The sequence below is a fragment of the Megalops cyprinoides genome, chromosome 1 (assembly GCF_013368585.1).
Source record: "Megalops cyprinoides isolate fMegCyp1 chromosome 1, fMegCyp1.pri, whole genome shotgun sequence".
NCBI classification, from domain to species: domain Eukaryota; kingdom Metazoa; phylum Chordata; class Actinopteri; order Elopiformes; family Megalopidae; genus Megalops; species Megalops cyprinoides.
This window is the reverse complement of record NC_050583.1, coordinates 36,186,313-36,213,002: the sequence shown is the minus strand read 5'-3', so window position 1 is coordinate 36,213,002 and position 26,690 is coordinate 36,186,313. Positions and strand designations below refer to the sequence as shown.

General features: G+C 41.1%; 4 protein-coding genes across 6 annotated transcripts; 1 reads left to right on the top strand and 3 right to left on the bottom strand.

The window, feature by feature from the left end:
• Positions 1-2,209: 2,209 nt before the first annotated feature.
• vkorc1 (vitamin K epoxide reductase complex, subunit 1) lies at positions 2,210-5,626 on the bottom strand. Its single transcript, XM_036546735.1, has 3 exons — positions 5,143-5,626; positions 2,707-2,816; positions 2,210-2,454 (listed from the first exon to the last, which is right to left on the bottom strand). Exons 1-3 carry the CDS (start codon positions 5,331-5,333, stop codon positions 2,243-2,245), a joined length of 513 nt encoding a protein of 170 aa, XP_036402628.1. The 5' UTR covers positions 5,334-5,626; the 3' UTR covers positions 2,210-2,242.
• A 2,226-nt stretch (positions 5,627-7,852) lies between these two features.
• On the top strand, positions 7,853-14,233 carry mapk7 (mitogen-activated protein kinase 7). 3 transcript variants are annotated; one of them, XM_036545943.1, is made up of 7 exons: positions 7,853-7,948; positions 9,415-9,713; positions 9,834-9,999; positions 10,121-11,604; positions 11,721-12,871; positions 13,425-13,558; positions 13,922-14,233. In XM_036545943.1, the coding sequence occupies exons 2-7, from the start codon at positions 9,419-9,421 to the stop codon at positions 14,073-14,075; spliced, it is 3,384 nt and encodes a 1,127-aa protein (XP_036401836.1). In that variant the 5' UTR covers positions 7,853-7,948; positions 9,415-9,418; the 3' UTR covers positions 14,076-14,233. The 3 variants fall into 3 exon arrangements, with proteins under 3 accessions (XP_036401836.1, XP_036401845.1, XP_036401854.1); XM_036545952.1 differs by having other exon boundaries at positions 7,886-8,017; XM_036545961.1 differs by lacking the exon at positions 7,853-7,948 and having other exon boundaries at positions 9,644-9,713; positions 9,839-9,999.
• Positions 14,234-14,824: 591 nt separating this feature from the next.
• On the bottom strand, positions 14,825-18,424 carry LOC118789803 (serine protease 33-like). The gene is made up of 7 exons (XM_036546451.1): positions 18,214-18,424; positions 17,900-17,946; positions 17,145-17,168; positions 16,892-17,057; positions 16,525-16,796; positions 15,810-15,970; positions 14,825-15,179 (listed from the first exon to the last, which is right to left on the bottom strand). The coding sequence occupies exons 2-7, from the start codon at positions 17,943-17,945 to the stop codon at positions 14,922-14,924; spliced, it is 927 nt and encodes a 308-aa protein (XP_036402344.1). The 5' UTR covers position 17,946; positions 18,214-18,424; the 3' UTR covers positions 14,825-14,921.
• A 2,384-nt stretch (positions 18,425-20,808) lies between these two features.
• LOC118789679 (histone acetyltransferase KAT8-like) lies at positions 20,809-26,429 on the bottom strand. The gene is made up of 11 exons (XM_036546195.1): positions 26,088-26,429; positions 25,696-25,770; positions 25,393-25,571; positions 25,145-25,198; positions 24,857-25,021; positions 24,645-24,734; positions 22,846-22,986; positions 22,291-22,384; positions 21,906-22,056; positions 21,543-21,697; positions 20,809-21,322 (listed from the first exon to the last, which is right to left on the bottom strand). Exons 1-11 carry the CDS (start codon positions 26,413-26,415, stop codon positions 21,258-21,260), a joined length of 1,497 nt encoding a protein of 498 aa, XP_036402088.1. The 5' UTR covers positions 26,416-26,429; the 3' UTR covers positions 20,809-21,257.
• Positions 26,430-26,690: the final 261 nt, after the last annotated feature.

Here is a 26,690-nt window from a genome sequence, read left to right as displayed (position 1 = left end):
AAGTACCCCAGACCCCCAGGACCTAAAGAACTGCACAACACAGATCTTGTCAGTCTTGCTCATTTGTAAAAGATTTAAAATTATGTCTGTCCACAGGACACTATACATATATGCATACATACTATTAGAAAGCTGGCATTTAATAGGAAATTATTCCGTTTAAAGCTTTTGGCAACTTTATTTCAAAATGATTGTTAATTTGCCATTATTTATCAGTAAACAATACTACACCTACAATACTGATAATATGTTACACTTACTTTGCAAGGAAAACAACTGCTCCATTGTGAACTCTGTGGGTCAATGCCAATTATCTGTTGTGTATCTTTGTCATAATGTAAATATATTTTTTATTGTCCGGGTTTTCTCCCACTCACTTTCTCTAGCTACACAACTAACTACTATGCTACTTATTGATGTGCAAATGTGTGAGACACATTCAGGAGTTACAATGCCTGGATGTACATATTTTCCTGCATACAGTCTGGTCCACAATTGTTGGCACCCTTTTTAAAAATGAAGAAAACAGGCCACATACAATGTGAAAACTATATACTTATTTCAATACATTTAATCTCTAAAGTCTCATTGTTTTTTAAGTGATCTATTTTATTCTGAAAACCAAAATTATTAAATTATTTTTTTTTTATTATTAAAACCAAATTATTGGCACCCCTTACAATTCTTGTAAATAAAATCAAACAAAGTTAATTGAGTAAAATTTTACCGCCAATTTAAGTTAATCTCTCTCTTAAGGAACTATATTGTGTCATTCCATCACTTCCTGTCTCACTAGGGTATAAAGGTGATGTAACATGTATGCAAAATCCCTTTGTCATTTACCACCATAGGAAACGATTCATGAATTTCACAGCTTGGTTGCATCTTGGGGTCACCATGTTTCAAAAACAACCATACGACACCACCTCCATACCAACAAGCTCTTTGGAAGGGTTGTCAAATGTCACTGAAATTATGACTGGAGAAAGAGAGTACTATGGTCAGATGAGACCAAAATTGAGCTTTTGGCCTTACACACCATCAGCATGTTTGGCGGCAAAAGAGGAACGCATACAAGGAGAAGCATCTCACACCTGCTGTCAAATATGGAGGAGGGTCATTGATGTTTTCAGATGTGTTGCTGCCAGTGGTCCAGGGGCACTAGTTAAGACCAATGACATAATGAATTCCACCAAGTACCAGGATATTTTTGTTAAAAATCTGGTTGTCTCTGCTAGGGGGCTGAGACTTGGTCGTAGGTGGATTTTCCAGCAGAACGATGACCCCAGACATATGTCAAAGTCCATATGGAAATGGTTAAGTGAAAACAAAATCCACATTCTGCAAAGGCTGTCTCAGTCTGCGAACTGAAATCCCATCAAAAACCTCTGGTCTGAACTGAAGAGGCAGTCCATAAGCACAAACCCAAGGATATCAATGATCTTGAAAAGTTCTGCATGGAGGAATGATCAAAAATGCCTAACCTTATCACAAATGATAGGAAAAGGCTGTCATCTTTGCCAGGGGTGGTTGCACAAAGTATTAAACCAGGAGTGCCAATAATTGTGAAACCTGTTTTTTGGAGAAATAAATTTATTTGAAAAATGTAAGATTTTGGTTGATTCCACTGAATCATTAATAAAGAACACTACTTTATACATGTTGGAAATTAAAGTTTATGTCAGTAATGGTATTTTTTTAGTTTATAGTATTTTGTGCATAGTTATCAAAGGTGCCAACAATTCTGGACCTGACTCTACATAAGATCATTATACAATTGTGTTACTGCATAAATAATTAAGAAAAAAAACACTGAGTGACAGCACTTGCATCATTCAATTTTTAAGATATGGCAAGACATCTTGAACCATCTATAACTGATATACCCCAGACTGGAAGACCCAAAAAGCCATCTAAGAAGGATAAACAAGACCTGAAGATAATATCCTTTTGAAACAGAGAGAAGACATGCATTGAATTGACAATGGAACTGGTAGAGGGCTCAGGTGTTGTAATCCAGAATATATTCATGTAAATATGCTTGCCTATGCATCAAAGTGTAAACATGCATTATGTCTAAGACATTTGTACAGCAGTGTAATTAGCTAGTCAGTATTTCAGTACAGAGTTGTTTCTGTGTCCGTGCTCCTTGTCTCACTTACTCTATCCCTCCACTCCACTGTCACTGACACACACACACGCACACACACACACACACACACACACAGACCCTCTGCAACTATCAGCCAGTCTTCTCTTTGCCCCTTTCCAGCCCAGCCCTTCTCTTCAAATTGGTATATAGTAGGGCAAAGTTGATAATGTACGTTGAGACGCACACCAGACAGAGGTCACCCAAAACAAGCACCAGCACTCCTGCTAGATACAGAGAGCCAGCCACTGACACCCAGGAGGAGAGGACCAGGAATAGCGCTGCCCTGCTGGACACGGACTGGCCTGTAAAGGTGAGAGACAGGAAGATGTCCCATATCAGTTTTTCGCAAAGACTTTCTATAACAGTAGACATGACATGACAAATCCATACTATGTATTGTAAAGTGGTATGCACCAAAAAAAAAAAAAAAACAGTTAAACAGGCAGTGACTGTGGAAACACACTCACACAGTCACAAGAATGCATTAGGACTTGTATTCAGTGCAGCACAGCCATTATGCAACAATCACTGTTAGTAGCAGTGTAGGAACTGACCCAGTGCTAACTGCAGTGTGTAGAAGATGATGCCCAGCACACTGTTGGGCTGATTGAGTGCACTGTCTTTTGGCACAAAGAATTGTACCAGCCCAAATCCACGTCCCCACCTGGAAAAGAAAAGAATACATTAGATATTGTAATCACAGAGAAAATGATCAAACATCAATTAATAAAACATCCATGCATTCATGGGGTGAATTCTCCAAAGTATACAACCCGACATGACACATCTACAAAAATTTTCATGAAGAAATACATATTCATTCTGTGCATCTACATCATCTTGTGACAGCACCAATATTTTGTAAACAATGTCCTCTTATTACATACTTTACTGTCATACTGTGTGGACACAACATGACTATATCTTGAAATTCCTGCTCTGTAGCCAGTATATAACACCAACCTATTGGAATACAACAGTTTCAACAGCATGGCCTTGAGCTCTTACACAGAATTCTAAAGACTATTTTAAATAATTTGCAAATGGGTCTGAAGAAGTATGACTGCTCTCAAAAATCACATACATCACACGCTGGCTTGATTTGAGCGTTCTCTGAAACACGGGAATTATGCTGCACTGGTACATCTGCTTTTCAGAAGTAATGACAGATTACCAAATAACTTGAATATTTGTATTGTTTTCTATGCTGAATACTGAAACAAATGCAAAGTAGCCTGATTGAGGATGTGAGAAATTTTATATGGTATTACATTTTAAAAAGGACATTAATGAGACTAAGCTGCAAAGATGAAGATATAGCAGCTAATGTATCATCCACACCACTTGGGGTTCACAGCGTATAGGTATGTGAAAAAAACAGACCTACTGAGTTCACAGATGTTACAACTGACTATACAATAAATGTGATGGAATACACTTTTTTCTTGTATTGAGGAACTGAAATGGGGAGCAAGTGAATGGGAAATCTTTATGATAGTGCTGTGGTGACAGTATAAGGAAGCTCAGGTTTTTTGCAGGCCAAAGTTCATGTGTAGTGCTCATTCTATACTAAAAACATTTCTGCTGTTTTAAAGGTTCCAGACATTAGAGAGTGCACAAAAGAAATGAAGAGCACTGAATTATTGAGCTCAGACAAGAATTTGGGATATTCCACTCTGTAAGTGAGGAGTCAACTCTTAAACTGGTTAAGAGACAGACAACTTCAGTGTCAACCCAAAACTGGGTCAGCACTGTATTGTTATGGGTTTTATGCAACACTACTCCAACTGCAACAGCAATTTTCATTCACTGTAAAATCTTACATTTCTGGGGCTTCTATCAATTCAATCAGTACAGGAACATCCTTACAGAAGAAGCACTGACATCACCAAAGGATAAATATGGACACCTTCTTCTATAGTGATGGGAAATTAAATGACTGTAATGTTCTCATCAGAGAATTTTGTAAATCAAAACTCTACAGAACATATTGCATATATACATCCAAAATTACTTGAGTAATGCCACTGGCTGAGGCTCACAAATTATACGTCATACTTAACAATTCCATCTGTGACTTCATCTAATAAAAAACATTTTCAGCTTTCAAAATAAACACAGACATACAACTGAAAAAGTAAAAGAAAGTCATTTGTGTTAAGTCTTAAGTTTGTATACTTACCATTGGTAAGTTACAGGTTACAATTTCTGCATATTATTCATCCATACCTGGATATTTACTGAGGCAACTCTGGATGAAATACCTTGCCAAAGGCTACAGCAGCAGTGCCCCAGCAGGGAATCGAACCAGCAACTTTTCTCTGCTTGTTATCACTATGCTACACTGCCACCCACTCACATACAGTATGCATTCTACTGCTTCTGCAAAAAATTATAATTTTACAATTACTATTCAAATCCCGGTCACATTATTCCATAGTAATTATTTTAAAGACGAAATTGTGAGCTTATATGTTTCTGAATGTAACATTATCAGAGCTTAAGCTATGGAAATAACAAGAGTATCGTTTTGTTCAGCCGCTGCTTTTACTGATGTAGTAAGACACGTGGCATTTTGAGTGGGCGGTCTAAAGGGGGGGCAACTGCACCTTGAACCATTCAGTAGAGAACCAGCGTGGACAGAGCCCTCTCTATATATATTTTATATATTAACATATAATGAAAAAAAAATTAATTACAACCACGGCGACAATATTGCCTATTTTTCTCCTTAGCTTTACAGTCACTGCACACGACATACATCGGAATAAAAAAGAGAAGACAACAAAATTACACCATCACAGCAGCTCCCACTGTAATTTCTACTACAGCAGTATACACAGATTGAAAATAAATGTTACCATCGGGTCGTTTCCCTGCATAACTAACTGTCCAGGAAAATGCAAGTCGATTCACCTTTGAAGAGGGCAGACACAACTCAACAAAATTACGTGTCGAGAAAACAATGATGAAACACAGAAATCTGTTACCTTGACGTGAAGACTTTGGAGCAACTAACCGACTGTGCAAGGTCGCACATCGCACGGTACTCTGGGTCCCTCTCTCGTGAAATCTCAACATGCAAGGCATACACTGAAAGCACCAAGCCAAATACGCAAAGTCCAAACCGAGCTCCTTGCTCCCACTTTGGGACTCCCATGGTAATACTGCTCGATGACATAATATTCAGTGAATAATTCCTCAAGTGAAACTGTGTCCCAGCCCGTTATACCATTTGTGAGCTACGCCTATAAAGTATCGCAGACTAGATACGTATATTCAGCAAGCAATACTGTGGACTGTCTTCAATGTTCCGTAGTTTACTTTGGGGACAGCTAGATTTATACAGTAGTATCGTTCTTACGACAGCCCTTCTTTATTATGTTGTTTCCTTTGCACTCTGCCGTAGTTGTACTTCCCTCGCTTATATTTCTTCCGAGCACATGTAGCTCAAATCCAGTTTGACTACGTGTTAAAATCACAATCCTTTACCATGATTGGACGTACCGAATACAGCCAGGCTATTGGTTGTTCCAACGGGACAAGCAATTAAGGAGGGTTTCGGAGTCGTGGCAGTTTTTGTGTCAACAAAATTGATTTTTCGGGGCGGTGAGGCCATTTCCCATGTTTGTTGCGCGGACGTTTTCTCGTACTTTCTCCCCCTCTTTTTTCCTCATATCCCATGACTAAAAGAAGGCTGTGGGTTACAACAGTGAAGTTGCCTGATTTTACTTTAAAATCCCCGTAACGTTATGAAATAGCACCGTTTCATTCTATACTAACTACAGACAGCATCAAGAGGGTCATTTCAGACTTTAAACATCCCGTTCGTTAGAATCACTTACGTTGTAACATCTAGCATCGTTCATATAGATCACTGAAGGAATCTTTACCCTCTAAATCCACTGACTGTCTCCGTCCTTGCACTGCAATGATGTTGTGGTCTTATACCATGGAGCCTCTACCCATTCCTCCAACATTGTTGTGAAGCTTATCTCTTTACTTCTGAAATGTAGGCTATTTACTTCTCAATACATTCTATCCATATTGATTAATTTACTGTCATCGTTTAACAATTGATTATTTATTTAACAAACTGATTTATTTGATGAAAATGACTTGCTATCATTTCATCAAATCCAGGTAGAATTTGACATCCCAAGTTGACACTTTTATAGATATCTCCAGGTTCAGCATTTTATAAGTTCTGGGTCCCCAGTTAAAACACTCGTCAATGTTTTCTTGTCTGTCCCAAACACTTTGTTTCCTCATTGTACAATCTTATTTATTCAAATGCAACTGGAAATGAAAATGGTGTTGTCTATGCTTAGTTTAGAAATCTTGGTGGGAACCTGGATATTGAATCCTGTAGAGTGCCATGCTAGATGCTGGCAGCATTTTATTGTGTATCAGAGCAAGGCAAATCCAATACAATATCATACAAAGGGTCAACACTTGTGGTATGCAATAAAATCAATCAACAATTTTGTGCATTGTGCCAAAAATATTTCTGCTTTCCATGCCAAAATGAGAAGTGAATTGGAACATACTTTTGGTGGCAATGTACTAGAGGACCTTTTCTTTTCTCTTTTAAAACACTCTCTGTCCCGCAAGTGCATTCTGTTCTGTTGGATTCAGGAATCCCCACCCACTATGAATCACTGGTATTCTGAATTTTTTTTAAACTCTCCCTCTCAAGAGATTATCTCAGATGAGATAATAACAATACTTAGTGATAAGATTACAATAAGGTGAAGGTCTCGTATCAGTATAACCAATTTACTGCTAATTCCAAAGTGTATACATGTTTTTAATAATATTATTTAATAATATTGTTTTCTCCATTATTATTAAAAATATAATTATTCTTATGATCAGAGAAATCAATTCATAGAGTTTACTAATTAAATGCCAGTGTACTTGATAGGCTACCTAGCCAAGTTTGTGCAGTACTAGGCTCCTTCATTATGGGATCACTGATGCATGATACCCTCAGCTTCTGTAACATTTTAGTTTGTATTGCAAGACGTTAGCCAGCACAACGGGGAGGAGTGGGCAGGTTGGCTCTGCAGCCTGGTCAGTGCAGCCTCTGAATAACAGCTACAGATGCACAGCGCGTTTAGTTTATGGAGTGTTATCAAAGTGGGGGCACTGGGAAGCTGTTTTGGAAAACCGTTGAATCAGAATGAGGTTTTCTTCTTCTTCTTCTTCTTTTTACCAAGGTGAAAAATGTTTTGATCAAGAGTGTTTGAAAACAGAGTGGAAAGAAAAGAGAGCACAGAGAAAGCAGTATCTTGGTCACCTGAAACAATGGAGAGTAAGTAGCCTAGATTGTACCTCTTGTGAAATCATATAAATAATAGCACAATAACAACAAAAGTAAGGTTCACACGAAAAAAAACCTGTTGACGTAAGACACCAAAGGGCTGCAGTGTTTTAACGGAAATGTTCACTCTACATTTTAATGTAGCTAACAGGTGTGAAACAGTGTAGTCTCTGTGGAAATGGCAGGCCACCGACGTGAAAAAATAGTAATGAAAATTTTCCAAAATACGTTCCCAACTTGGCAACCCCGTGGCTTGACTCATTCATGCCAGTTATCAGGCCCCGCCCAAAAAGAGCGACCCTGCGCAAACTGTGTGACGCCTTGCTTATGTGGTTTTCATCCTCCTATTGGGTTTCCTGCGTGGATCCTTCTCCAAATGGCTACGTTTTACTGCCAATCAAAATGAACACGGAACAACACGAGGAAGTAAAAACAAAGGCGTGAGCGTTTAGAAACGCAATGCATTGATCGTAAGTTAAATGTTTGAGACGAATGAGGCACTTAAGAAAATATTTTGCTGTTTTTGTAAAGGTTTAGATGTGAGTATTTGACACACCTTACAAGGGTGTTATTTGTGAAGTAGTTTACCTATATCGGCTGTAACCTTAGGTAGATCACGCTCCTTAGCCTGCTAAAAACGTCACACCCCGTTAGCTTGCTAATTCTAAATACAGATCATCACCTATCCCTAGATAGCATTTTTGGGGATTAAAACGTATTGCGCCTGGCTAAATGTATTGAAACTAAACCATATTTGTACAGACTTTAAAACGACGTTCCTGTCTATTGTTTCAAAGTAGGTAACTACAGCTGTTTGGACACAGAGTAGGTTTAGCGTTAGCTATTTTGCTGTACAGCATTAGCAGGATAGCTAGCTACAATTAGATGTAGCTCGTTGTGAAAATGATGTCTCTGGTGAGCGAATTATCCAGCAAGATATGTGGTGTTTTTGATGGGTTGACCATTCAGAAAGTTTTCAACATAGATATACAGTATGTGAACATTTCCAAAATGTCAAAACTGATTTTGTCGCTAGGTACTGCAGTTCGCTAGCTTGTATGCTATCTTAGCTGTCCAGCTGTGATATCGGTCTTTATTATTCTTCCCTGCAAACTTTTATATGCGGTCACAATATTTTTATTATGAGTACGGTGTATTTTTAAAGTATTATAGCTTGCTAGATGATTCTGATATAAAGGTCTTATTTAATGTGGTAAAGCCGCAAATTGTGCTATTGTAAAGTCAGTAGAAGACAAACTGTTAAGATAAATAATTTGGATAGAAATTGTAGGCGGACATATTTTAACTTGCTTTGAGGCAGACAGTTATGGCACTGGGTTTGAGACACATTGGTTTGATGGCATGGAAAACAGTATCTTGCCTGTCATTTGTCCTGATAACTCTTTTTAATCTAAATAATTTAGATTATAATAATAATAGATAGATAGTTTATAATAGATAGATTTAGATAATAACCAGAAACGTTTTCTTGTAGGACATCAGCAAATCAAGTAATTAAAAATGGCTGACAAGTACACATTTGTCATTGTCAGAGGATTTTTCATCAATGTTAATGCTTTCCCAAAGTTTAAAAGTAAACGGCAACCCCAGCTAAAATACATAAGCCAAAGGTCACTGTCAGGGATTCATATGTACACTACTCACTCCACTGCAAGGACATTTAACTTGTTATGTAGAGTCACTAACACATGACCCAATTTGTTAAACGATAAGTTAACTTGAATTTGATATGAGAGGGACATTAAACTCTAAACGTCTTTTCCATATATATATTTATAGATAGATAGATAGATAGATATATGGAATATACATGCAAAGCAGTAAATGGGTGGACAGCGGTTTGTTTTGCTGAATATCACTCACTGTCTCTCTTCTTTAATTACTTTTCATTACCCTGTTTTCTTTTTACTTTTAGAAGCATGTCATCCAAACAGGGGATAAAAGGTGAAATTATGACAACAGAGACTTCATTGGTGACCAGTATGGGGGAAAACGGCAAGAATAGCAGAAAAGAAGGGGTAGGATTTCACTCAGAGTCCAATAACGACATAACTGCCCCGTCAGACACAAACATGGTTGCTGCAGGGAACCTAGCTCTGCTGAAAGCCCATTCCTTGGATGTGAAATTTGAAGTGGGTGAGGAATATGACATCATCGAGACAATTGGCACAGGGGCCTATGGTGTTGTGTCATCTGCACGGAGGCGGGATAATGGTGAGACCTCTATCAGTAATTTCTGTTGAATGATATTTAGGTACTTGCATGCTATTACCTTGCCTTGTCATTGTTTTATTAAATCAATGAAGTCATTATGTTTCTTAATATGTGCCCTAGGACAGCGGGTGGCGATAAAGAAGATTCCAAATGCTTTTGAGGTGGTGACGAATGCCAAACGCACTTTGCGAGAGCTTAAGATTCTCAAACACTTCAAACATGATAATATTATTGCCATTAAAGACATCCTTCAGCCTGCTTTGCCCCACTCCGCATTCAAATCTGTGTAAGTGTGTGTGCTAATTTGCACATATACCCTTTACAGCAGTGCATTTATGTGGTCAAAATATTTTATTGCGTAAGAGGCAAATCAGTCACACTAACTTGTCTCTTTCTCCACTCCTCAGGTACGTGGTTCTCGACCTGATGGAAAGTGACCTGCATCAGATCATCCACTCCCGTCAGCCGCTCACCCCTGAGCACACCCGCTACTTCCTCTACCAGCTGCTGCGAGGACTTAAATACATCCACTCCGCCAACGTCATCCACCGTGACCTAAAGCCATCAAATCTGCTAGTCAATGAGAACTGCGAGCTGAAGATTGGAGATTTTGGAATGGCTCGGGGGCTCAGTTCACACCCAGAGGAGTCCCGCTCCTTCATGACTGAGTATGTGGCGACCCGGTGGTACAGAGCACCAGAGCTAATGCTGTCTCTGCATCACTATAGCTTAGCCATTGACCTGTGGTCAGTGGGATGTATCTTTGCTGAGATGCTGGGGAGGAAGCAGCTGTTCCCAGGAAAACACTACGTTCACCAGCTACAGCTCATTCTGCATGTTTTGGGCACTCCTCCTGAGAGTATCATCGGGGCTATTGGAGCAGACAGGGTGCGTTCCTACATACAAAGCCTGCCGTCCCGTGGCCCCATCCCCCTCACCACATTGTATCCACAGGCGGAGCCCGCAGCCCTGGACTTACTGGCAGCCATGCTGCGGTTTGACCCTCGCGAAAGGATCAGTGTTACCCAGGCATTGGCACACCCCTACCTTTCTAAATACCATGACCCTGATGACGAGCCCATCTGTGTGCCAGCCTTTGATTTTGAGTTTGACAAGCTTCCGCTCAGCAGGGAGCAGATTAAAGATGCCATTCTGGAAGAGATACAAGATTTCCATCAGAGGAAGCAGGGGAACAGGAGGAAGATCCAATTCAGGCCGCTGCAAAAACAAAGCAACCAGAGCAACTCGCACACAGCCACAGCCAACGTGGCAAATAACGCATTAGCCACTACACCACTAGCACAGCATCAGCCATCACAGCAGCAGCAGTTGCCAAATGAAGAATTTCAGCAGCAACAGGATAAATCAACAGCGATTACCCAAACAGCCTTTATAAGTGGGGTCTCATCCCTTTGCCAACAAGACCATACACTGCCTCTTTTGACCCACACAGGAAGCTGCCAAGATGTGGACATGCCTAGTGCCAATTCTGAAAGTGGCCAGCCAGAGACTATTGACCTGACCACTCCAGTCTCTTCACAAGGCACCCCACCTTCCAGTATGATTGGAGAATGCTCAAAGATGGATGGGCCATCAGCTAACCAGATACCCGTAACACCAGTAACTCAGAATCACTCTCTTTCTCAAGCTTCCACTATACCCTCCAGCTCATCTCAGACTCAGTCTGCTTTTTCACACCCTGGTCCCTCTCTCTCCCTCTCTCAGTCACAAGCCCAGTCCCTTTCACAGACCTTGTCTCGTTCCCTGGCTAAAGTAGGCAAAGGAGGAAGTGCAGGGGAAGGAACTAGGAAGGAAGGAGCCATTTCAGATGATACTAAAGCTGCCCTAAAAGCAGCTTTGCTTAAATCTGCTCTCAGGCAAAGAGCAAGAGGTAAGTCTGTTTCTCTTTCTTCATGTTCAGTTGTGACCAAGAGGTCCGTAATTCTGCTTGTCTGTGTTGTTGGTACGTCAGTGCTGTACTAATCTTCATCTTATTTTGTCTCTCAGATGGGGGCTCAGCAGGTTTGGGTATGGAGATGGGAGGAGTAGGGGCGCTAGCGTCCTCTCTCTCTTCTGTCCCTTCAGAGCAGCGGCGCCCAGTGACTGCCCAGGAGCGACAGAGAGAAAGAGAAGAGAAGAGGAGGAGGAGACAGGAAAGAGCTCGGGAACGAGAGAGGAAAATCAAAGAAAAGGAGAAAAGAGAAGGGAAGAAGGGGGAGTCTCTTAGAGGAGTGGTCTTGAGTGATAATGACAAGTGCCTGTTGGAACGCTGGAAACGGATGATGGACAGGCAGATGGATAAGTCTCAGAAAATCATAGATGACACTAGTGGGAATAAGGACAGCAAAGCAATATCTCTCAGTGTTAATATAGCCAGGCAGACCCAGACAGTTATAGGAAAAGGTCTTCCGTTGACAGATATTGATGTCAGTCCAGAAAACAAAGTAAACAAGCAACAACTAGATAAACAACAAAAAGAACAGCAAATGCAAGAACAGATAACCAGCAGATACCCGAAACTGGTTACCCAGGCAAACCAGAATTTGCCTGGATTATATCAACAATCAGGTTCCCCTGCGTCTCTTAGTTTTTCCCAGACACTGACACAGGAAGGGGGAAGGGACCTAGCTGGAGTAAGTGGCAGGGTGGACACACTCAGTGTCTGCTCTTTAGCCAAAAATGGTCCTCTCAAACAAGCAGAATTTGGAGGGAGGAACATACGCAGGACAACAGAGGATTGGACTGGTCAAGAGAGTGGGGTTGTAGGGGTGGCACCTCAACAGCCCCAACAACAAACACATCCCTCTTCCCAGTCAAGCTTCCCCCAGCCTGAGCTCCTTCCCCTCGGGTCATATGTTCGAAAAGCCCCAGTATTCTCCCAAGGGGAGGGCCTTACTGTTGAAACCAATGGAAATGCTAGAATGACACACCAGAACAATGGTGACTCCCACTCTGATTCAAGTTCTGTCACTGAGGTTAGAAACATGGAAAAGATCTGTCCCTCCCTCAGTGAGCAGCCTTGCACCCATCCACAGAGTCCTCAGCCTGGGCCCTCAGTGACCTCGCAGTCTGGCCAGGAACTCTCCCACTCTGAACAGCCAGGGGGCAGCAGCGTCCCTGACATCCACACTGTAACGCTGCAGCTCTCCAAATCACAGGTTTGTCTTTGTGTTGTCTTCGATCGTGTCTGTGTAGGGCAGTTGATGTCTCTGTTGCAGGTTTGTACTCTTGTGGGTGAGATGAAGTGTTTTGACTAATTCACCTTGAGAGCAAGCTGTTTCTTTTGTGCAGTTTAATTCTCTTGTCAGTTTTGTTGTATGGCTGCTACAGTTGCATGTTTGTTGCTTGGATCACAGCAACACTGGCACCATGACCTGTAACACCAAGTGTCAAGACAGGAGTTCAGTTAAGTCTCCTGTGTAACGGACTTTCATCTGGCAGTTGTTCACGTCATTGGTTTGACACTTGCTGGGACCTCATTGATTACATCTTTATCGCATAGTGTAACAGGGCGAGTATCTCAACCCTGTTAGTTGATTGTTTTATCCATTTTGTATTCTGTTGTAACCTCCATCAGTCTCTATCATAATGTTGGTATGTATACTCTGGTCACCTGTCACAATACCAGTGTGTAGATTTTTTTCTGACATCCATCTCAGAATGCATCTCTAAGTGTTGCATATGTTTAGTATTGTACTATTCCCCTGCTAGGTGGAAGATGTATTGCCCCCGGTTTTCTCAGTAACCCCCAAAGGGAGTGGGGCAGGGTACGGTGTCGGGTTTGACCTGGACGATCTCCTCACTCAGTCGTTCACAGACCTTCAGCAGTCAGACCTCAGGGATGGGTGAGTATGCATTGGCCCCAATACTGATACTGTGTCTCGGACATAGTTTATATATGTAGATGCATATATGAATTTTTGGGATTACATCTTTGGTACCATCAGAACAAGGCTATTTATGTGTTGCTTTGAGTTGACACAGCTGACTGTAAGACACCCCTTTTCTTTTCCCACAAGGTAAGGTCTGCATATTAAACACACAGAAACATTAATTAAACACAATTTCAGATTGGTGTAAAGTCTGCATTAGCACCCGAAATGGAGTACTTGACTGTGCCCACCAGTCTCCATTTCTGCATGCAGGTGGAGCCAGAGTTGTCAGCATTGGAGTCACTGTGTAAAGTCTCCCTTCTTTTCTCTCCTCAGTCACACAGACTCTGCCCCCCTCTCAGCATCCTTGCTCTCTGATTGGCTTGAGGTTCACCGAATGACCCCCGCAGACTTGGAGTCACTTCAGCAGGAGTTGCAGCTAGGGTCTCCTATGATCCTCTCGGACACACCCACCCCTCCCGACACCTAACTTTGCATCTATCCCGGGAACAAACTGTTGAATGACTGCCACTATGAATCTTGTCCTAATGGTTACAGTGAATACTGGATTGATTTATTACAGAGTAACTTGATTTTAAAAAATGATTGTAACTTTAGTAATAGTCAAAATTATGATTATTATTACTACAGGCATTTGATTTTTGTATTTTGACTACAGACAGTGTTTTCTGTTTTAAATAAAGAGAATGAACTTCATAAAAAGTCAACAGGATGTGATCAGGATGGGAAAAGGAAATGGCTGAAAAACCAAGTGAAACAAGGGCACAGAGAAAAAGTTCACCACAGTCAATAAGCATACCATGTACAGCCCTTGACAGTGAGACTATACCATAGGCTCCAAATCACAGGCATAGAACCATGCAACTAGTACATGTTACACAAATGAAAAACATACTATTGCAAGCATGACAAATAACTCCATAGACAAAAAACATTTAAAATTTTGAGTAATTACCATTTATTTGTAATCCTTCATTATAAAATTTACAAAATCTTAAGTTAACATTGTTAACATTCAGATACACTGTACATATTGTACTTTACAAGCTAAAAAAGGCAAGATATTAAAATCATAATGTATGTGACTCAATTGATCTCAGGCGTGTTGGTGTATGACTTTTTCTTATGTATGGCAAGTATCTGGAGTTAGATGATAATAGCTTGTGTAGTCTGTAATGGGTACACATCATTGCATGCCCTTGCACTTTGGTACTTTAATTGTTTGAAGTGTGTGATTCTGTATATTTGATAGTGTGGGCACTGCACCACATGTGTAGTTTGTTGGACGGTTCATACACTGGGAGCTTCATCTATCCTATCTCAACAGCAACACTACAAGCAGAGAGGCTAGGGCATTAACAATCACCGCTATGTCACTTGCTAAGTTTGTGGAGGCCCGACCAAACAACTGGATATCTGGCACTGTACTTCTGATGAAGTCAGCAAAGGCAGACACCTTGGCGTAGACACCTGGCTGGTTGGCCTGAGCACAGCCCAGCCCAAAACTCACAATCCCCGCCTGCACCCAAGTCCCATTCACCATTGGACACACCAGTGGCCCACCTGAATCCCCCTGTGAAAAGAAACAAAAGAGAAGCAAAGTCATTATGAGCACCACTTTGCAGTTATCTGCTGTGTAACTGTTGCCGAAGCTATACACAAATATGAAATTTAGAAAAGACAAATCAAGGAGCATTCAAATTAATATATACACACATTTGATTATACCTTTCAGGGTATACAGAGTAAATTTCATTTCAATTCACAGCCACCCTTTTGATGAACAGCTATTAACATCTTTACATAAGCCTTTGAGGACCGATTAATTATACTCTACACTTACCTGTTGTTTCTCAACCCTCCCTGCCCTGCCCTGCCCTGCCCTGCCCTGCCCTGCCCTGCCCTGCCCTGCCCTGCCCTGCCCTGCGACATGTTTTAGATCGCTCCCTGCTCCAACACAGCTGATTCAAATGATCAACTCATTATGAACTCCTGAAGCTGCTTAATAACAAACTGATCATTTGAATCAGCTGTGTTGGAGCAGGGAGAGATCTAAAACATGCAGGGCAGGGGGCCCTCCAGAAGAGGGTTGAGAAACACTGCTCTACACAAACAGTGACGTAGTGAATGTGACTTTCATCAGAATGCTTATTGGAACATCCTATGTACAAGTTGATTCAGGTGAGTGCACGAATGTGTGTACCTGGCAGGAATCCTTGCCACCCTCTTGGAAACCAGCGCAGATCATGTCAGACAGAATGTCCACACTGTCTGTAGATTGGAGTTGGTACATCTCTTGACAAGAACTCTGCCCAATGATTGGCACCTGTACTTGTTGTAGGGTCCCTGCTCCTGGCAGAGAAACTGAGCAATGACAGTAGAGGGGTATAAAGTAAATGTCAAGAGTGTTGAAAGGTTATGGCACTTTCTCTAATACTTTCCTGGCCAGGTGAGTGTGGATGGACTTTACTCCTCAGCTTTACAACATAGGAAAAGTAACACTTCCTCAGGCTTACTCGCATGAGATCTTTTTCAGTTTTATCTATGAAGACAAATCGTTACCATGGCTTTCTTAAGGCACAGAATGTTAATCCTACAGTTAAATCCAACTGAAGCTGACACATTTTAATCCCTCTATCATTCATCAAACTACCCCAATTACTATGATATCCCAACATGAAAACAGGGAACATAAAAAAACAGATCATACAAAATCGTTATATTATTATACAATTATATAACTATGCCAAGCAAAACTGAAGATTTTACATGCAGAGATTGGAAGCTTTTCTAGAGTTCGTCAAAATTTTGAGAAACAAAAAAAAAACTTCTAGGTTTCATGATTCTTAAACATGGTCCCCACCACTACTCCTTCCACAAGGCACAAATCATCCGCTTTCACTTAAAACTGCACTCACCCCCATCTGCGATGTTCCCCCACCCAGTGACGTAGCAGTCCATGCCACTGGGGAAGAGGGTGCCAGCATCTGGAAGGCAGACTGGCTGGATAAAGTCTGAGAAGGTGACTGGACTGGACAGCTGGACCAAAGCAATGTCCTGACCCTGCTGTGGCTCTGTATACCCTGGGGGTATCACCACCTGAGTTATACCGCTGGAAACCTCATACTGATTTAAGCCATTGAGTTGGTAACGACCCATGTAGAGTATATAGGAGGACACGTCAATTGGTCTGGGGAGAAACAATGAAAGGAAGAGTCCAATTCAGGTAGGTGAGACAGGTTACCACCAAAAACACATTAAATGATATGCAGAGAAAATGCCTACTTTGGGAAGCAGTGAGCAGCACACAGCACCCACTCCTGAGTGATGAGGGATCCCCCACACACATGACCATTCTGAAAAGTCTGAACATCCACCTGCCATGGCCAAGCCCCATACTGCGCATTAACTCCTCCAACAATTCTGTTTTCCAGTGGGGGATGACCACAGACTACAAATGAAGATTAAACATTAAGGTGATGATACAAAACACAAATACAAATGCATCTGCCATGATTAGCATTGTAATGATAATTACCTTGAGCTTTACATGTCTGAAGACCTGTGACAACCAGAAAGAAAACAAAGATTGTAACACTGTATAACTGCATTCAGTTACTTTCATTGTTTTACCTGGACCACCCCATAACAGTTATTGATATTTAAATAGTAGTAATGGCAAGTGACTTTCAGTTAGAAATGTTAATGTACAGGATTTGGTACCTGGGCAGAGGTTTACAGTGGAGTGACCAAACCAAACTTGAGAAATCATTTTGGACTAATTCAGTTCTGTCCAGTGTTTGCTGTGGGCATTGTCAGTCGTATCTGTTGATATATTGGGCTTACATTGTGTTCATGTTCCACCAGCTCAGTAACAATCTTTAATTGCCCGCTCTAGACTGTAATTGTACATCCATCGCTGTTTTTCTGTTTATTGCCAATTGTCTTGTTCTACTCCCTCGTGTTTTATGACAGACCAAAGGGTAAGAGTAGACGCTGAAAAGCAAACAGTGTGTGCTTGGCTACATTCTGATTTATGTATTTGTCTGTATATGTTCAGTATGTTCTTCTGTGTGGCGCATTGCTATGAGAGAAAAACGATCACAAATGGCACGAAACTAGCTGACACTTCAATCGATCTGGGTTTCCCCCACCAAACCAAGTTGATCAAAATAATCCCTTTGGGTGCGGTCACTCAACAATACATCACCAAGTGGTCATTTTTTTTATGTCTCCGTGCAGGGAACCTGATACGAAGATGCCATACAAAGAAAAAGAACGATACCAACTTACCTACAGCGGCCCAAAGAATGATCACTGGAACTTCCCAAATCAACATCCTTTTTACAAGATAAGACGAGTTAACGTTAGGTTACAAATCAAATTCACTTGGAAAAGCCTTCTTACATACATGCAGTGCACTACTGAGTCTACATGTTTAAACTGTATTCATATTAGAAAAATTGAAAAGTGCCAGCCATAACATAAATACTCGACAGAATGTCCTGCCGACAGCAAAACTGTTATCCTCCACGCCCCCGAACTCCCTAAAACAACTTAACTGGCTATCAACCAAAACGCGTTCGAGTATTTCACTTAGCACTTACCTGTTGTTTGCTTGTATAACTAGATGCCCACACGTTATCAACAAAACGGCCGTGGCCTCTCCAAAGGATTTACCAAGAAAAGCAAGTTACAAAATAATTATGTGACTCAAAACTTAAGCATTTTGCCGCTATGTTTTTCGGTGTTTCTTAACTCACAGAATCATCTACTCGTCCTCTCGATGAAAGAGACCTACTTGGAGGAATGCAGTTAAACCAGAAACAGCGAGAGCTAAGCACCTGCGTAAAGATACCTGGCCGCATAGCCAATCAGGGGGGGCTTCTTCAAGTACTTCATATCCGTCTCTGTGCTCTGTACAATTGATACTGCTAAACCGGAAGAACGCGAATAATTTCAATTTGTAGCTTACCTCACGGATGGAATCTTCGTGCGCCAAATCTGGGCAGACAACTCTCCCTTGAATTTTTTCATTTTCATTTTTACTCGCGCTTACGTGAGAACATTTCAACGCTTCTCTCCTTTGATTAGATGTGAACGGCAGCTTGACTTTAGATTTGCTACAAAAAGTCTTTACAAGAAAATAAATATTTATGTTCTACTTACTTATTACTCATTTAAACTTGTTTTTCAACCTGATCAACACTAACAAGGCTTGGATCTGCTTGCTATAATAATTGTTTCTGTGAATGTTAGGAAAGAAGCAAAGTCGTTCTTTTACATTGGTCAGAAAGAGTAGGCTAGTACATCAGACTGATTCCATAATCAGCTGTATGTCAGTAAATATGACATAATATATAAAATACTTATTTATAAAACACATGTTTTATATAACCATATTAATCTCCCTGCCCTAAATCATCCAATCAATCCAAAATCTATGGACATGTGACAATAGCCTGCTGAAAATGCTAGGTTTTCTGCCAGACCCCCACCAGTGATGTCTTAAACCTTCCAGAAGGATTATTATGATTTACTGTAATGCATAGCTGCCATTCGCTACATTCATATTTATAGTGTGAATCAGACGTTACTATGACAATCCTCTAACTATGATGCCTTCCTGGAAAGCATGCTGAATAGTTACAGTTGGCCTTTAATTATATGTTTATATGGGATTAAGATTTAAACTGTTATGTATAAATTCATGCAGTTAGTCCTTTGTTGACTCCAAAAACAGCGCTCAGCTGTCACTTGATCAAAAAAAGTGGTCGTTATCCTCCAGGAAAGCCATGTACACATCCTGACAGTGTTGAGGTACCGGACACATCACCATCGAACGAGCAGCAGTACTAATCCACCCAGCTGCACAGGAGCACGGGCCTGCTGCATGCATCACCTAGTACGACAGAAACTGACAAGGACCCGAGTCTGTTCTTTGTGAATAGTGATTGTGGGTGTGTAATGCCACGCATGATGGGTGGGGGGGAGGGGGCGGGGGGTAGTCTTTGACATTTCAATGGCAAGTCAATCCATTTAATTCCACTGACAATTAAAAAACCCTCTGATAGACCTAGCAAAGACAGGAAACTGTGGAACTTTATGATGCAAACTTTCCTGTCAATTCAGCATGAAACCCACCCTAAGGCGAGCAATATTCATACAAAAAACATCAAATGGCACAAAGAGACCTATAGCTTTGTGTACAAAAACAGAGGTTAATTATGCTCAAAAAGAGAAAGAGGCACCAGGTCAAGAAATGATTATCTCTGTAGCAGGAAGTGTACACTGGCAAGAGTTCACAAACCTCTGGTAAAAACTCTCAATCCAAAAACAGGAGTAACCAATTAGCTCCTGCCACACTACAGAAGTGGGCCCTGACTTCTGCATCTTGTCAGCATGACATACAGTACAAACTTTCCTGGCAACATGAAAATGCACAGTATGTCCAGGTTACCTAGTCAGAAGGCTTCAAAACCTCAGGCTTCAAAATCCCAGTTATACTCGTTTTGTGAATTTGTTATTTTTATCGTTTTCAGAAGTGCTACACACCTAACAAATGATATAGCAGTGGAAACAGTCACAGGCCATACAATATGTGAAGTAAAGCACTTACTGACAGGATGGCCAATACATATAAAAGACCATTTTGAATAAGTCAGGATGAAGCGACTGTGAAAAGTGATTGTGCACTTAGAGTTGAACTGAACTGGAGTTGGTCCCCGGGCGCTGCACTGCGGCTGCCCACTGCTCCTAGCGCGTGTGTGTGTGTGTGTGCCCCTGGTGGGCTCCCGGTGTGTGTGTGTATGTGAGATCACTGCTCACAGTGTGTGTAGGATGGGTCAAATTCAGAAGACGAATTTCCCCATGGGGGATCAATAAAGTATATGATACAGGTTCAGGGACTTGCCAGAGTCCAGCACAGAGTCATGTCAGTGGGTAACACACGTAAGCTGTTACACGGGAACTGGACCTATCTTCTGCTTAGCACCCAGTCACTGTATTGTATTGCCATCATTCATTTCAATATAGAAATGCTATATAAATTAGACGTTGCACTGAATACAAACATTAAATAAGTACAATTAATAAGTACACAAGTATGATTAATACAGACTCAATAATAGTATGATATTCCTGTTTATTCCATTTTACTTAGCATTGTATCAGGTTCTTTCCTCTTCTGTCAGTTCCATGAAAACACCTGTCTGACAAACATGATACAACCACACCCTGACTACATCCAAGTACCAGGAAAAACACTAACTGGAATGACCTGGTTTCAACCACACCTCAGCAGTCTGTGAATCGAAACAAGGTATAGTGCATTAAACAGGGGGAGATACACACTGTTATAAAGCCATAACACTGCAGCCAGAGCTGTGCAGTGTTTGAGTCTTTTTCAACCTAATGTGCATGTGGCACTTCTTCACAAGAATGAGCCCCAGTACAAAAACAGACCACTCTCTCTTTCAGAAAGACAAACAACATTGAATATCCCTACTTATGTTTATTAAAAAATGAAAATTCGATCATTAGAAATATACATACATGTTTTACAACAGTAAATTTAAACATAACATCAGGAAGGAGGAAATGGAGATAAATGGGACCACATCTTGAACTCTGCTGTCTCATCCTCTTGCGCTTACTTCTTGGAGAACTTGGGCTGCTTATGCCTCGGTGGAGCCCATTTCAGACAAACTGTGTCCACTGAAAGAAAAAAAAACAGTTTTATTAGCTATTAATTCTGAAATTAGTGGACCCTGAGAAAATGAATATAAGTACCGTGGGTACATAATGTAAAAGGACAGACAAAAAATGAGAATACACAGAGGACAGATAAATTAATAAAAATGACTTAATCAGCTCTAGGGACCTATGTAGCATTCATAAGCACCAATGTGGCTGGAACACAAAGTGAAAAGTTTACCTGTGATGGGTGGCTTCTTATACTGGGCACTTTTGAGGTGTTCCTCCACCAATTTGGGTGTCACACAGATGACATGCTGCCCCTTCCAGTACTTCACCATATTCAGGGACTGAAGCGTGCTGATAATATCACTCTGGGTGATGCTGGTCATCTGACTGAAAGAGGTGCAAGGTCAGTACAAGATATACACTTGAAAGAAGGTAGCCACCTGCCAAAGAAAATTAGATGGGGAAGATGCTCCTTGCATTACAACAAGGTTAGTTAGATATGAACCACAGATGACAGGACAACACAAGACACACTCGTCCTCTGACAGATGACGGAAATCAAAGTGAACCACCAATCAGACTCCTGTATTTCTACCTGAGGTCTTTGATGGAGAGTGTGCCCCGGAAGTCCCTCAGGATCTCCAGAAGTACCCAAGACCAGTAGCTGCGGTAGCTCAGCTTCCCTAGGTCTGACAGTGGCTTCTCTGGAGAGCCAACTGTGCTCTCTAACTTAGACAGCTCATAACCTAGTAGGAGAGGAGAGTGGGTGCAATCAAGGAAGTGGAGTAAGGTGGAACAGTTGAGAATAAATGCAGTGGTTACACATCCAGTGACTTCCAACACTTAAATAGTGCTGTGGAGATTACACCTCAACAACAGCTAGAAACCAACACACCATAGGCATTCAGGTGTTCTAAGCAGTACACACAATTTTGTGTACAACTTCCCATCTCTACTGAGATGGTGCAGGTCACACTCACTGAAAGCAATTAGGAACTTCCCATATCCTCTGCGCTGGTATGGGGGGAGGGTGAGAATGCATGCCACATTGTTCCCATCGGGAGATTCCTTCTCCTGCTCATGAAACGATACACAAAAAAACAACGCTTACACTTACTCTGTCCGAAAATAGCAGTCAAACAGAAGGGTGTCATTCTTGAAGTAGACAGGGTGTTGTCTGACTGCTAGTTTGTTACATGTAACAATTGTACATACATGTTATAAACTCCCCAAAAATCTGAACTACATGTAGCACTTCAATGTTCATACCAGCAAATTAACCCATGTTAACCCAAGTTTTTCATGACATATTTATCAGAATTGTTATGGCATGTACCTCAGTTTTCTTACATCACTGCCATGATACTATGAATGAGGGATATCACTACTAAAGTTTAAATGTCACATTAAGAACTATTATGAAAGTAACCAAAATCCTGATTACTACGAATTACACATTCAGCATTCATGTATTATTTCTGTAACATATGCTACACACTGTGAGATGATTTGTTACCACCAAACATAAACATTACTTTAGAGAAATATCCCACGAGGTGCGCCCCTTGTCTGTCCACTTCAGTTAGAATGTAGAAGATAAAAGGCTCCACATCAAAATACAAGGTCTTGTGATCCAGGAAGAGCTTTGCCAGCAGACACAAGTTCTGACAATATATCTACAGACAAGAGGAAGGAAAGCAGTGATGTAATAAAGGCGTAATAAATACATCTACACTGATAGAAGGCCACAGCAAGATATGATCACCCCATTCAAAAAGTCAGATTCTAAAATGTAATCCTTTTACTGTCAAGCACTAATACTGATTATGTGATTCAGGCGATTTGGTTTTGAGAGACATGTATGTAAAATAATTGACTTGTAGAGATGGCTTCAATACAGAAAAGAATCCTAGTTTTAATTTTGTGTTATCTACCGAACTGATTGTAATTACAAATTAATCTACATTTGTCTTTGGTCAGATTACCTAATGTTTTGCAGCGTTTACATATCAGGCTGATTGATTGTCTCAATCTACAGGAGTGAAAGCTGAGAAGCAGCAAATAGGCCTGCTCTTAATACCTCTGACAGGTGTCACATCTGTCAGAGGTATTAAGACTTGTAAGTGATTCTAGCTACACAAAACATTGCTCATAATGACGAAAGCTAAGTAGCAGACAAGCCCATGTTGCACAGTTCACATTTTTACTGAATTTAGACCACAGGTTTGTCCAGTTTATTCTTCAGTGATAAAGCCTGTCCAAGTGTTAACATACAGAGGACACCATACAGCAGAGGACACCACCTGCCTTTATGCTGTTTCTCCACTGGTCAGTTTACAGATTGCGTCTAGACTAGCTGACAATTTCATCTTAACATTCTAATTATAACTGAAAATAATGCCAAGACACAAGTTAATAGGAAGAATGCTTAATTTTTTTCTGTTGCAAGCAAGTTAGCTGTGAAATAAGCTGAGGATAAAGTAACCTATATATGCACTTCTAAATTAATATAATGAATCGTTTCCGAAAAACCATTATGTAAAACACAAAAGTTAGTGTTTGTGCAAATAGCTATACACAGGTACACAAACTTGGCCCCATATCCAAACCTCAAAGTTTACAGTCGAAAGACAGAAGTTACGTTTAAGCAGACAGCATTTAATGTTTACATCTAACATTACATTACCACCATATATTAACACACTTACTTATCAATGTCTTTAGAGCAAATGGCTGTGATTTGTGATTGTCCCTTGTTTCATTTATTTATTTTTTTTTTATATAAAATGATCTCTTTCAAGTTATCCAATGCAAAAATACAAATATAACATATTGGCCTACTACTGTAGTGAGCAATGAACAATAAAGAGGTGGAAAAAAAATTCAAGAGAAGAGCCACCTCCTCTGCACTGTATTTTGAAAACCCAGCTCATTTCAGATGGACTCCAATTTCCAAATGGAGATACCTAACTGTCTGATCTGTCATATCTGTCTAGTCTGGTTAAGACAGGCCACAGTGATAACAAGGCACTAATGTCTCCTTACAGCACACGCCATAGAGTAGATGGAAGTAGCTGAAAGTGATACTGACATTGATTTTCACTTGACTACTGTGCCTTCCAGCAGGGTGTTATTTTAACCAGTGAAATAAATATATTTTGCATAGTTATACAACATACATCATGTAAAATATGCTACAGCAGTAGCAATAAAATATGCTAGCAAAATTGTCATTGAACAACAACAGCAAGATAGAGAATGGATCAGTACAACAAACTCACTGAAAATTCCATTTCTGTATGTGCTAACTGGACTTGTGTATGTAAAATATTACCTTGTGGTCTCGGCCATCCACTTCATACACTGAGATGTTGCTCTTTCTATAGATCTCCTTCCCTGGTGGCTGTCTCCACTGACACTGAGACTGAGAGTAAGAGAAAAGACTATTAATACAGATCATGTAAGTGTTTTTTTTCTTCTTTTACAGCAGGGCATCTTGAACACTTTGTATCTCTGACCCACGTTCAGGTCAGTTGCAGCACTGACCACATGGTATCGGAAGGTCTTCTCGTACTTCATGTACTTGAGGCAATACTCGCAGATCCACAGTTTGGGCTGCTTGCCATAGTCCTCAGGGAAGGGGGAGAAGTACCAGGCATCAATCTCAAAAGTGCCAATCTGGATCTTATCCACATATTTAACTTTGGTGATCTAGAGGAAAAAGGACAGACAGATGAGTGCATTTCTCTGACTCAAAACTGGCAATGTGTGAAACACTGATGTTCATATATAGCCCAAAAGCCACCTCCAATTTCTCTCTTCAGACCCTCCTACCGCTTCATGCTCCTTCTCAAGGGCAGCTGTGGTTGGGTCCATTTCTGCATATGTCTGTGGAGTGAAGAGTTGCAATAGTATTTGAGTTGAATATAGTGTACTGCTATGATTCTATGTAACACCCTGCATGATGTTACAAAAATGCAGATCATTCCCTCTGTTTCAACTGGGAAATGTTGATAACTTTTGTAAAATATAGGTACCAAAAACAAAGGTAAGATCAAGCAAAACAAAAACCCCAAAGGAACCTTCTGGACATGGTTGATTTCATCATGTTTGCGCTTCTGATTCCTGGTTATCTTCCTTTCAGGCTGTTCTCCCAGCTCTCCACCACCCCCTCCTTCCACACTCTTCCTCACAGCATCCTTCACTGTCTTCGTCAGAGCCAGGCGTGCTTTGCCCACCCATTCATCGAGCCGACGGTTAACTAAGGAAAGATTATTAAGAGGAGGGAGGGTTCAACTGTATCACCCTGAACATCAATAAATTATAAACGGAAAGAAACACCCTCCTCTCGGTGCACAGTTGTATTTGTGCAGTGCAATACTCACAGCCTATATAGTGGACGTAGAACTCCTCTCTTCCCTCCTGCTCATTGTGCCTGGACTGTATAACCTCTGCAGAATCTGAGACAAAAAAATGAGACAATGCATTTATGACTATACTACAAGAACGCCGACAACGAGACTGGTAAAACTGATGCGATGTTACAGGCTTTTTCCACAAAAACGGCAACATATTTTACTTACACAGAACAGCGTCCTAGATCGAGTTGCACGTTTCTGGCAACACAGCTGGCCTTGCCGTTGTTGGCTCACTTAATTTAGCTATACAAGCTATCTAGGTAGCCCGCTGAGAAAAAAAACTGCTGACAGCTTAAAGTACGGTTTACATAAGACGTGACGTTAGAGAACCGAATAATAAAACGGCCGTGGTGACTCACGCCATGTTTTATCCGTGCGCTGACAGAGATATGTCTCGCCAATTTCCACCGAGACTTCCTGCTCCCTCCCACCAGCCATCCCTGTTCCCTCCAAGACGCGCGGCGTACTCGAGCCCCCGGCTGCCCTCTCCCTATCGGCCTCTGATTCTTCATCCTCCCCACCACTTCCATTAGACGAACAAGCCGTCCGAGGTCCAGACTCCAGATCTGTCCTGTCCGCGGCAGAGCGCCTTCCGAGCTCCGCTTCAATGTCCATTTGATCTTCAGAGCCGCAGTTATCGTACGATGTCCGACAACCCGTCGACACAGACACTGCAACTGCAGCCATCTTGGTTGTTTAGAAACGTTATCAGGACGAATGCAGCGCCCCCCAGCGTTTTGAAATGTTGTAAACATTTTGATCAAGAATAAAACCAAAAGACCCTTCTCGAATAAACAGATCACTGGAAACACCCAAGGGCGGCAGTGATCCCGGAAAGCAGGATGAGTGGGCGGGGATCTGCACCGCGATTTGCCAGTGTCCAATAACGAAGGAACTATCTTTTTAAAGAAATGAACACATTCATATTGATATGTAATCCTTTTTTATTCGTATTAATACAA